We start from the raw sequence: 12,387 nt of genomic DNA, 5'->3' as shown, positions 1-12,387 counted from the left end.
ACTGTGGCATGCCGGAGGGGGATCCATGGCAAAACTCCCATGGAAAATTACATAGTTGACGCAGAGTCGGGTTTTAATCCATAAAGGGCATAAAGCACCTAACATTCCTAAATTGTTTGGAATAACGTGCTTTAAAACATCAGGTATGATGTTGTATCGATCAGGTAGTGTAAGGTTTACGCCCGCTTCACAGTGACAGACCAAACTATGACAGACCAAACTCCCCGTTTAAAGCACCGCAAACAACTGCAAACAGTCCATTTGCACAACCGCAAACTTCCCATTTGCACAAGGTTGGATACCAAGCTAGCCATGTCCCTTTTCTTGTCCTTACTGATGTCATTGAAGGTCTCTTCCTCCATTCAGCCACGTACAACACCAAGGGTCCCCAAAAGGTGACAACAAGCCCCCTGGGACTCCTGCTGTGGTTGGTCTTCCACCTCCTCAAAGCCACCTTCCTCCTCCGACTCCTCTTCTTCAGACTCCTCTCTCTGCGTTGCCGCAGGTCCAGCAATGGACGACGACAAGGCTGCTTCTGGTGGTGATGGTGACCACAACTCTTCCTCTTCATGCTCATCTACGGCCTGATCCAGCACTCTTCGCAGGGCACGCTCCAGAAAAAATGCATATGGGATGAGGTCGATGATGTTGCCTTGGTTTTGACTGACCAGGTTTGTCACCTCCGCAAAAGGACGCATGAGCCTACAGCCATTGTGCATGAGCGTTCAGTAACGCGGCAAAAAAATACCCAGCTTCGCAGAGGCTATCCTCTTTTTTTTTAATTAAAAAAATCTGTTTTTACCAGTTTAATCTCTGTTTTGTCCCCTATCAGGGACCGGTGTGGTGTATAGAATAGATTTTAGGAACCGGGAGATGGAAAAAGATGCTTGGTCGGTCCTCTTACTTCCAATTTGGGGCACTGCGCGTGCGCCGTGCAATGTACTGTGCTACCCGATATGAGTGGTATGTTAAGTAGTACTATTCCTATCAGTTTAATCCCTGTTACGTCCCTATCAGGGGTCGGTGTATGGAATAGATTTTAGGAACCGGGAGATGGAAAAAGATGCTTGGTTGGTCCTCTTACTTCCAATTTGGGGCACTGCGCGTGCGCCGTGCAATGTACTGTGCCACCCTATATGAGTGGTATGTTAAGTAGTACTATTCCTATCATTTTAATCCCTGTTACGTCCCCTATCAGGGGATGTGTATCGAATAGAGTTTAGACAACCGCAAAGAGTTGTCAATAGTTGACACACTCATGATATAAATTTTATTCCTCTATGCGTCAATCTTGGTGTAGTGATGACTGTGCTCGTGCACACGTTTGGGAGATTGCAGGCGATGGCGGTTTTTCAAAGCCTATGGTCGTGCTGAGGTAGTTCAGTGACAGTTAAGTGACCCAGAAAACAATGATTCTGCAGTGTGGGCCCATTGTTGGCCTAGTAGGCTTTAATGATCACCTTAGATGATCGCAAAGAAAATTAATGTTTTTTCTATGCAAAATTATCCAGCCGATCGCTTTTGGTCTGTTCACAATGAAGCAACGACCTTATCATCTGGGGTGTGCCAACATTGCCATTGCCAACACACTCATAGAGGTGATCGCTTCATTGTGATACGCAAGCCCCTTCACCACAACAAGGTAACAATCACGAAGGGGAATTGACACATGTATGTGCTTTTTTTTGTTTTGTTTTTGCAGCCACAGTGCAGCACCAGAGGCCAGAAAAATTATGCATGTACACATGCCTGAAAAATTAGGCATTGTTGCAGCCGCAGCGGCCGGAAAAATTTATGTTTTCCAGGCAGAAAGTGCACTAAAACATTGCGGCTTGAACCCTAGTTGGTGGCGGAGAAGTGACGTAAGTCATCCGGCATGCAGAGATTAAATACAGCAGCGTGTGGACCATTTTTAGCCCAAGGCATGTCATCAGGCCTTTTTTAGTCAAATGCATCCCCCACTGTCAGTCCCTTCGGGATCCATGCCTCATTCATCTTTATAAAGGTGAGGTAATCTAGACTTTTTTGACCTAGGCGACTTCTCTTCTCAGTGACAATACCTCCTGCTGCGCTGAAGGTCCTTTCTGACAGGACACTTGAAGCGGGGCAGGCCAGAAGTTCTATCGCAAATAGGGATAGCTCAGGCCACAGGTCAAGCCTGCACACCCAGTAGTCAAGGGGTTCATCGCTCCTCAGAGTGTCGATATCTGCAGTTAAGGTGAGGTAGTCTGCTACCTGTCGGTCGAGTCGTTCTCTGAGGGTGGACCCCGAAGGGCTGTGGCGATGCGTAGGACTTAAAAAGTTCCACATGTCCTCGTGGTAGGAGGAGGATTACTTTCACCTCTTCCCCTGTTAGATTCCCATTGTGCTGTGACATCACCCTTATACGCTGTGTAAAGCATACTTTTTAACTTGTTTTGGAACTGCTGCATCCTTTCCGACTTCCGGTAATTCGGTAACATTTCAGCCACTTTCTGCTTATACCGGGGGTCTAGTAGCGTGGCCACCCAGTACAGGTCGTTCTCCTTCAGCCTTTTTATACGAGGGTCCCTCAACAAGCATGACAGCATGAAATACCCCATTTGCACAAGGTTGGATGCCGAGCTACTCATGTCCCGTTCCTCGTCCTCACTGATCTCATTGAAGGTCTGTTCTCCCCCCCCCAGCCACGTACAACACCACGGGTACCATATAGGTGACAACGAGCACCCTGGGATGCCTGCTGTGGTTGGTCTTCCTCCTCCTCAAAGCCACATTCCTCCTCTGACTCCTCTTCCTCAGACTCCTCTTCCAGCATTGCCGCAGGTCCAGCAAGCGATGCTGATAAGGCTGTTTCTGGTGGTGATGGTGACCACAACTCTTCCTCTTCCTCTTCACGCTCATCTACGGGCTGATCCAGCACTCTTCGCAGGGCACGCTCCAGGAAAAAAACAAATGGGATGATGTCGCTGATGTTGCCTTCGGTGCGACTGACTAGGTTTGTCACCTCCTCAAAAGGACTCATAAGCCTACAGGCATTGCGCATGAGCGTCCAGTAACGTGGCAAAAAAATACCCAGCTCTGCAGAGGCTGTCCTAGCACCCCGGTCATACAAATACTCGTTGACGGCTTTTTCTTGTTGGAACAGTCGGTCGAACATTAGGAGTGTTGAATTCCAACGTGTCGGGCTGTCGCAAATCAAGCGCCTCACTGGTATGTTGTTTCGCCGCTGAATATCGTAAAAGTGCGCCATGGCCGTGTAGGAACGCCTGAAATGGCCACACACCTTCCTGGCCTGCTTGAGGACGTCCGGTAAGCCTGGGTACTTATGCACAAAGCGTCGTACGATCAGATTCAACACATGTGCCATGCACGGCACATGTGTCAACTTGCCCAAATTCAATGCCGCCAACAAATTTCTTCCGTTGTCACACACCACTTTGCCTTTCTCCAGTTGGTGCGGAGTCAGCCACTGATCCACCTGTGCGTTCAGGGCGGACAGGAGTTCTGGTCTGGTGTGACTCTGCTTTCAGGCAAGTCAACCCCAAGACAGCGTGACACTGTCGTATCCGGGATGTGGAATAGCCCCTGGGGAGCTGGGGGCGTGCAGTTGATGTGGAGCAAGACGCAGCAGCAGAAGAGGACTCAGCCGAGGAGGTTAGCGAAGAGGATGGAGTAGGAGGAGTAGAGGAGGTGGCAGCAGGCCTGCCTGCAAGTCGTGGCAGTGTCACCAACTCCTCTGCAGAGCCACGCATTCCATGCTTGGCAGCCGTCAGCAGGTTTACCTAATGCGCAGTGTAGGTGATATACCTGCCCTGACCGTGCTTTGCAGACCAGGTATCAGTGGTCAGATGGACCCTTGCCCCAACACTGTGTGCCAGACATGCCATGACTTCCTTTTCCACAATAGAGTACAGGTTGGGGATTGCCTTTTGTGAAAAAAAATTTGGGCCGGGTACCTTCCACTGCGGTGTCCCAATAGCTACAAATTTTTTAAGGCCTCAGACTCCACCAGCTTGTATGGTAAAAGCTGGTGGGCTAAGAGTTCCGATAAGCCAGCTGTCAGACGCCGGGCAAGTGGGTGACTCTGTGACATTGGCTTCTTACGCTCAAACATTTACTTGACAGACACCTGACTGTGGGCAGATGAGCAGGAACTGCTGAATGTGAGAGGCGGAGTGGCGGATGGTTGAGAGGGGGCAAGGAGGACAGCAGTGGTTGACGTGGCTGAAGATGCTGGACCAGGAGGAGGATGGTGGCTTTGAGTTTGTGTGCTGCTTGTACTCATCATGTGTTGATCCCATAGGCGTTTGTGATGTGAGATCATGTGCCTTCGCAAAGCAGTTGTACCTAGGTGGGTGTTGGACTTCCCACGACTCAGTTTCTTTTGGCACAGGTTGCAAATGGCATAGCTGTTATCAGAGGCAGACACACAAAAAAAAATGCCACACTGCTGAGCTTTGCAATGACGGCATTCTGGTGGTGGCAACAGCATGTGTTGATTGGCGTACTGTTTGGATGACCCCGGGTGCCGATAGATGCTGTCTGACTGTGCCACTAGCATCTTGCGACGACCTCCCCATGCTTGCAACTCGTCTCCTCCTCCTCTCTGTCTCCCCATCTGAACTTTCCCCCTGTTCTTCTTCTCTTCGAGCGGGCGCCCACGTGACATCCACGGACACATCGTCATAATCAACCGCTTCACTTGTATCTGAAAACTCAGCAAAGGAAGCAGCAGCGGGTACAACATCATCATCATCACACCGTACATCCATGTGTGTAATGCTGCCTGACTGAGACATATCCCTGTTATCTACATCCTCTGGCAATAATGGTTGCACATCACTCATTTCTTCCAACTGATGTGTAAATAACTCCTCTGACAGATCAAGTGATGCGGCTGTGGTGCTAGTGTTGGTGGTGGCTGCAGGCGGGCGAGTGGTAACTTGAGAGGTGCCCGAAGCTGAGCTGGAGGAGAATGGTGCGTCAAGGTTCCGAGCGGAAGCTGTAGAAGATTGGGCGTCCTGTGTAAGCCAGTCAACTATGTCCTTAGAACTTTTCGAGTTCAGGGTACGTGGCCTCTGAACACTGGGCATTATTCTAGGGCCAAAGGAAATCACAGCACCACGACGACCCCTGCGGGGTGGCCTGCCTCTACCTGTCATTTCTTTTTCGATTAGTGGTACTATGCGTGCAAGCTACTGTGACACCAGATATGAGTGGTGGCACTGGGCACTGGCAGTAGTTGGCACAGTACACGCTGTGGGCCTGACACACACGCTGGCAGGCAACTGCAATTATATTCCAAAGAAAAAAAAAAAGCAGACTGATGTACTAGCCCTAAAAAGGGCTTTTTTGGGGTGCTGTCAGGACGCTGTCCTTACAGCAGATCAGATGAGTCTTTGAGGACTGGAGTGGACACAGAACACTGGCCTAGCTAATGATTTCCCTATTAAATCAGCAGCAGCTTCACTGTCCCTGCTCTGACTAACACTGCACCTTCCACATGAATCGAAGATGGATGCTGTCCTTGCTTATTGATAGGAGGTGGGATCAAAAGTTGATAGAGCAGATATCAAATTGGATCGTGAACATCACGGGGACGTGCAACATGGTGGGGCAGTAAGTGTGCACACGCCTACACGAACTGACTGACAGGGGTCAGCCCCTGCAACTTCTGGGTCTCCAAATTGGGCACATGGCCTGAGCTTGCCCTTTACCCCTTGGAGGTGCTGGCCTGCCCTGCAGCCAGTGTATTGTCTAAACGTGTGTTTAGCATGACTGGAGGGGGTTATCACAGGTTATATTTCCCAATGTTTTGGGGTGTACCCTAATTTTTAAAATAAAATTTAAAACCAAAAACCAGTGTAGGCTACCTCCTCCTCCACCGCCGCTTTCACCGACACCGCCACATCCACCGCCTCCTCAACCTCCTACTCCATATGGACCTCGTCCTCCTAGATCAAGATTATAATTTTTTATTTTTACGTATTTTATGTTATTTAAAGTCATTTCCCTATCCACATTTGTTTACAGAGCACTTGCCATGCTCTTAATCACATTTTGACGCCATTTGCAGCCCTCTAGCCCTTTCCATGACATTTTTACAGCCATTTTAGTGATCAAAAGTTCCAGTCCCGATTGACTTCAAAGGGGTTCGGGTTCGGGGTCAAGTTCGGGTCCCGAACTCGAACTTTTTTCCGAAAATCGGCCGAACCCGAACATCCAGGTGTCCGCTCAACTCTATTAGTGATCAAACAGCATCATTAAAACCAAGTAACATACCAGACAGGCCAGGCATCAAGTTATGGAGAAGTGTAAGGCCCCTTGCAGACGAGCGTGTGTCACGCTGTGAGTCCACAGCGCAGCTCCCGGCCTGACCTTCCAGCACTGACGGGGTCACATAGCATTATATTGATTTATGGTGCTATGTAACCCTTACAGTTCTGGAATGTATTGGATAACACTGGCAGCATTATGGTTTTTCCAAAATCAATCCACACATAGCAGAAAACTAGCATAAATAGCAAAACTAAGAGCATGCTGTGGATTTTTAATCCAAAATGTGCATTTTGATACAGAAACTTTGCAGATTTTCACGATGGATTCTTATAGCAATGGAAAGTCTGTAACAAATGCAATTTGTGCTGTTGCTTCAGGGTGATTGCCATGGATTCACAAAATCAGCAAAGGACACTATCCAGCCTTGCCTTTGATTACGTTCACATGAACGATACGGATTGTGGCCGGATCTGTTCAGGAAAAAACTGTTGGTTTTGAACGCTAGTTCTGCATTCAGTGGTTCAATCCGCTTTGATGTGTTTTTCGCAAGTGTGAGAAAAAACTGGAGAATAACAATCTACATCTCCTAGCAACCATCAGTGAAAAATGTTTTGCATCCGGACTGAAATGCGTTTTTCAGGGAGGCCTTAAACACATGCTGCAATTTTCACGTAACACAGAGATGATGCGTGGAAAACAACGCTCATGTACACAGACCCATAGAAATTAAAGGGTCAGGATTCAGTGCAGGTTCAATGCATTCAATTCAAACCTGGATGAAAAACCCGCTCGTGTGAAAGGGGCCTTAGCCTGCATTCAGTATAATTCACAATATGGTCCTTATTAGTCCTCTTTCACACGAACGATATGGATTGTGTCAGGATCTGTTCAGGAAAAAACGGATTGTTTTGCACGCAAGTTCAGTCAGTTTTGTCTGCAATTGCGTTTAGTGTTTCAGTTTTTTCCGTACAAGTTTTTGATGCATTTTTCACGTGCATTAAAAATTCTGAAGAATTACAAACTACATCTTCCAGCAACCATCAGTGAAAAGAGAATTGCGTCCAGATGCCTTTTGTTTTTTACACAAGCCCCATTCACATCTATGGAACCAGAACTGTGTGAAAAACGTAGAATATAGAACATGCTGCGATTTTTCATGAACGCAGAAATGATGAGTGAAAAGCATGCACACAGACCCATTGAATGAATGGGTCAGGATTCAGTCCGGATGCTATGCGTTTGCTTCACGCATCCGCATCACACCCAGACGGAAAACACACTCGTGTGAAAGAGGCCTTACAGCTGCAAATCCCACCGCGACCCCATGTCTTACGACCAAAATTACCACCATCATGAGGATCTATTACATATTATGTCATCTGAATGCAGCCTCAGGGTATGTCCCCACGTGAGCTGAATTCTGCGGAATTTGCAAATGTGCAGTTGCCTGTGGCGAAACCGCAACATTCTACAGTATTGTTTCATACTGACACGTTTTAAGTATTATTTTATATGACAAGTCAGGTGGAGCCCAGAAATTACCATTAATCCGCATGCAGATCCTGGCCATGGACATCCTTAAAGGTGTTCTCCTGCTTTTCTGAAAATCCCTGTGGAGGAAAGATCCACTGTACTTACCCCTCCGTGTGGGCCTCCACTGCCGCCCCCCCCCCCCCTTTCTGCTGTGGTTTGACCGATGATGGGCTCTTCTTCCCGAATTCTGACCAGATGTGTTCTGGAGTCTTCCTGTTCAGCTGCATGTTCTGTGACATTGGAGGCATGGGGGAAGTACAGAGGAGACAAATCTTTCCTTCACAGAGTCTAAAGGCTCTGAGATTTACAAAAAAACGTAATTAATAAAGAGCGTCTCACACTCTGGAGGACCAGGCACATCCATTCATTACACAGACAGCTCACAAAACAGAAACCGTGTAATGCTTTCCCCTTCGATGGAGCTGCAGAGGAATCCCACATTTACCTTTAGTGTTTTTGTGGAAGGCATTTTATGGGAACGTACATTAATTGTGCAATTGCATTTATTTTACTGTAGGTGTTCAAGTCAAATAACTGGTATCTCTGTGAACAAAACAATGACATCTAAGGGACCGGCAATCTGCACAAGTAATGATATAACACGCCATAATGCTGAATGTCAATTTCTGCCAAATACACGCCAATTTCCAAATGTTAAGAGTTCCATTATGTATATACAAAGCCTGGATAGTGTAAGTATCAAATATGTACACTTTATAATGCCATTATTATACTTTTTATGATATCTTTTAATTCTCTCTTAACATAGTCGATCTTTGTAGAATATTTTTTTATCTTATTATATATCTGTTATCTATCTTATTATATATCCGTTATCTATCTTATTATATATCTATCTATCTATCTATCTATCTAATAATTAATGTAATTAGTGAGGCATGAGAATCTCTTGCAAAGAAAGCTAGAACCAGTCCTGTACCTCACATGGTGCCAGATCTCTTCCCATTTATTGCTCCAATTGCCCTGTTAGATTCTCTTCAGGCTGGCACCTTGGAGGGTGTGTCCATTCTCAGGGGCCTGTCCTCTCTGCTGCAGTTTTCTCCCTGTACCACCACAGGTTCTATGAGTAGATATGGCTGGTGGCAGTTAAAGTATGGAACTGAGCTTGTGTGACCACCTCAGTAGCTGGATGTCCCCATTACTATACAGATTTAACACCAGGGGGTGCCATTGTAATGAGAATACCTCACGACTAGAGCATTTCTGGAGGGGACCTCAGTGCATATTGATTTATTATAGACATCAATGGGAGTTGTCTAAATCTCCTGTCTCACAATTGCAACAGTTTTACTAAATGTTCTCCTCTACTTTCAGTTTGATTATTTGTGTTGCAGGGTGCCTTCACATGTTGTGGAATTTTCCGCAACAAAATCTGCACCATAAAGACATTCCCCATGTTCACCTATGGGGATGAAAAACGTCAATACCTGTGTTCTGTTACGCTGCAGAAATAATATTCCACAGCGTAACAGAATGGAAGTAAAGTTTTGTTGCTGATCTCCTGTAGCTAAATATCTCCAATCATTTAAATGGAGATGTAATATGCTCAGGAATCAGCAACATTGGGGGTCATTTACTAAGAAGAAATATTCCTAAATTTGGCGTTTTTCAGGAGCAGAAAACAGTTGCGCCACTATTTCTGACTTCGCCCTGCTTACGCCAGATCTAAAATTGTGGGCCGGCAGGCCCGTCTCAGTCATCATTTTCTACACCTGTTTCAGTCATAGAAAATAGTCTAAATGTAAGACAGCTCGGCCTGCGTCTCTTCTTAACTTTGGCGGATCCACTGCCAGAGCAGAGCCTTTATTCAGCCCGACGTCTAAAATGCCGGTCTTAATAAATGTGCCCTATTATTCACACATAAAATCTGCAATATAATCCGCAACAAAAAACGCACCTGCAGATTTTTTTGGGGAAAATTCCTCAACTTGTGAAGGCACCCTTAAAGGGGTTGTCCCACAATTACCATAGTTACATAGTTTATATGGTTGAAAAAATACATAAGTCCATCAAGTTCAACCAAGGGATAGGTGGGGACGCGATTCCCAGAAGGAAGTGAGACTCAGATTTCTACACGTTCATAAGCATTAATGTTTACTTTTAAGAATTCATCTAAACCCTTTTTAAAACTGCCCACTGTTCCTGCTGTGACCACGTCCTGAGGAAGTCTATTCCACAGATTCACAGTTCTTACAGTAAAAAAGCTTCAACGCTTCTGGAGACTGAACTTTTTCTTCTCCAGTCGGAGGCAGTGCCCCCTTGTCTTTTGAGGTCATTTTACATGGAACAGTTTTTCACTGTATTTTTTTTTTATGGCCCATTTATATATTTGTATAGGTTAATCATGTCCCCCCTTAGACGTCTCTTCTCAAGACTAAATAAATTCAATTATTTTAATCTCTCTTCATAACTAAGACCCTCCATGCCACTTATCAGTTTAGTCGCTCTCCTCTGTACTTTTTCCAGCTGCAGTGCATCTTTTCTATGGACTGGTGCCCAGAACTGAACTGCATATTCCAGATAAGGCCGCACCAACGCTGTGTAAAGTGGTAATATTACATCCCAAGTCAATGTCTTGTTTAATGCATGACAATATCCTGGTGGCCTTAGAAGCAGCTGATTGACATTGTATGCTGTTATTTAATCTACCTACATCTACAAGGACACCCAAATCCTTCTCTATAAGTGACTCCCCCAGTGTTACATGTGAAGCATGGAGATTATTACTACCAAGATGCATAACTTTACATTTATCCACGTTGATACCCAATCACTGAGTGTAGTCAGCTTGTAGTTAGTTTGTGGACATCTTTCATAGACTGAACAGTACTACATATCTTAGTGTCATCTGCAAAAATAGAAATGGTGCTATTAATCCTGTCCTCGATATCATTAATAAATAAATTAAATAATAGAGGGCCCAGCACTGAACCTTGGGGTACACCGGTTATAATCCTGGATCAATCTAAATAGGTTAAACTGACAACTTCTGTCCTTGTTAAAGGAATTCTGTAACCTCGTTTTAGCCTATAGAGCTGCGGACATGCATGGCTAGATCGCCGCTAGCATGTCCGCAATATACCTGTCCCATAGGGCTGTGTGCTTTTATTGTGTTTAAAAAAAGATTTTATAGATATGTAAATGAGTCTGGTAAGGAGCCCAAGGGGCTGTACTAACCTTCTTGGAGACCAGTCACGCCCCCTGTGAAGGAGCCCAGCACCGCCTGCGTCCTCCGAATCTCTTCCTTGCTGACAGTTAGATCACTGTAATCTCGCGATGCACGAGCTTGCGCATGCGCAGTGCCGGCATAGTGTTCCTTCCCTGTGCTGGCATCAGCCTCAGGGAAGGAACTGCGCATGTGCGAGCTCGCACATCGCGAGATTATGGCGATCTAACTTTGTGAGCAAGGAGGAGATTCGGAGGACGCAGGCGGTGCTGGGCTCCTTCACAGGGGGGCGTGGCTGGGCTCCAAGAAGGTTAGTACAGGCACTTGGGCTCCTTACCAGGCTCATTTACATATCTATAAAATAATTTTTTAAACACAATAAAAGCACACAGCCCTATGGGACAGGTATATTGCGGACATGCTAGCGGCGATCTAGCTGTGCATGTCCGCAGCTCTATAGGCTAAAATGAGGTGACAGAATCCCTTTAAACCCATGTTGGTTATCACTTATAATATTTTTACAGTCACATACTCCTGTATATAGTCCCTTAAGAGTGCTTCAAACATTTTGCCCACAACAGAAGTTAAACTAACTGATCTATAATTATCTGTAAAGGACCTAGATCCTTTTTTGAATATGGGCACCACATTTGCCTTGCGCCAATCACTTGGCACTGTACCAGTACCCAGAGAATCTTTAAAAATTATTAACATGGTGCACAGCAATGACTGAACTGAGCACTTTAAGCACTCTTGGGTGTAATCCATCTGGACCCGGAGCCTTGTTCACATTTACTTTATTTAACTTGTCTTGGACCATATCTACAGTTAGCCAATTGAGTATATTACTGGATGTACTAACAACCCCAGCACTACAGATATCAGCTCCTTTCTCTTCTTTTGTATATACAGAGCTAAAAAAAACATTTAGTAACTCTGCCTTTTCCTTATCTTCAGTGACTACACCCCCTTTACCATTATTTAGGGGACCTACCTGCTCGGACCTTGGTTTTTTTGCATTTATATATTTAAATAATTTTTGGGGATTTCTTTTGCTCTCTTTTGCCACCTGCTGTTCGTTTTGTATTTTTGCTAATTTTATCTCCTTTTTACAGATTTTATTAAGCCCTTTGTAATCTTCAAACGCTACAGCTGACCCCTCAGATTTGTATTTTTTAATTGCCCTTTTTTTTTCTTTTATTGCTTTTTACAGTAGCTGTAAGCCATGGGGGGTTTAATTTTAGCCATTTATACTTGTTACCTAAAGGAATAATTTTTTTAGTGCAATTACTCAATGTGGATTTAACCCCATAGGTAACCCCATAGACCCATGATGTACCGGTACGTTATGTGTTGTTCCGATCACCGCCGCCCGGCGGGCGGTGATCGGAACAAGGTGCCTGCTC

The 12,387-nt window shown here is 45.5% G+C and overlaps 1 protein-coding gene across 1 annotated transcript in view; it reads left to right on the top strand.

Moving 5' to 3' along the window:
* LOC120979790 (calcium-activated chloride channel regulator 3A-1-like) overlaps positions 1 to 12,387 on the top strand; it is a 105,354-nt gene that overhangs the window by 51,252 nt on the left and 41,715 nt on the right. The window contains exon 6 of the mRNA XM_040408747.1: positions 8,312 to 8,486. Within this exon, the coding sequence (XP_040264681.1) occupies positions 8,312 to 8,486 (175 nt within the window). The remainder of the gene's footprint in view (positions 1 to 8,311; positions 8,487 to 12,387) is intronic.

Source organism: Bufo bufo, chromosome 9, assembly GCF_905171765.1.
Source record: "Bufo bufo chromosome 9, aBufBuf1.1, whole genome shotgun sequence".
Classification (NCBI taxonomy): Eukaryota; Metazoa; Chordata; class Amphibia; order Anura; family Bufonidae; genus Bufo; species Bufo bufo.
This window is presented reverse-complemented; position numbering and strand designations above follow the sequence as displayed.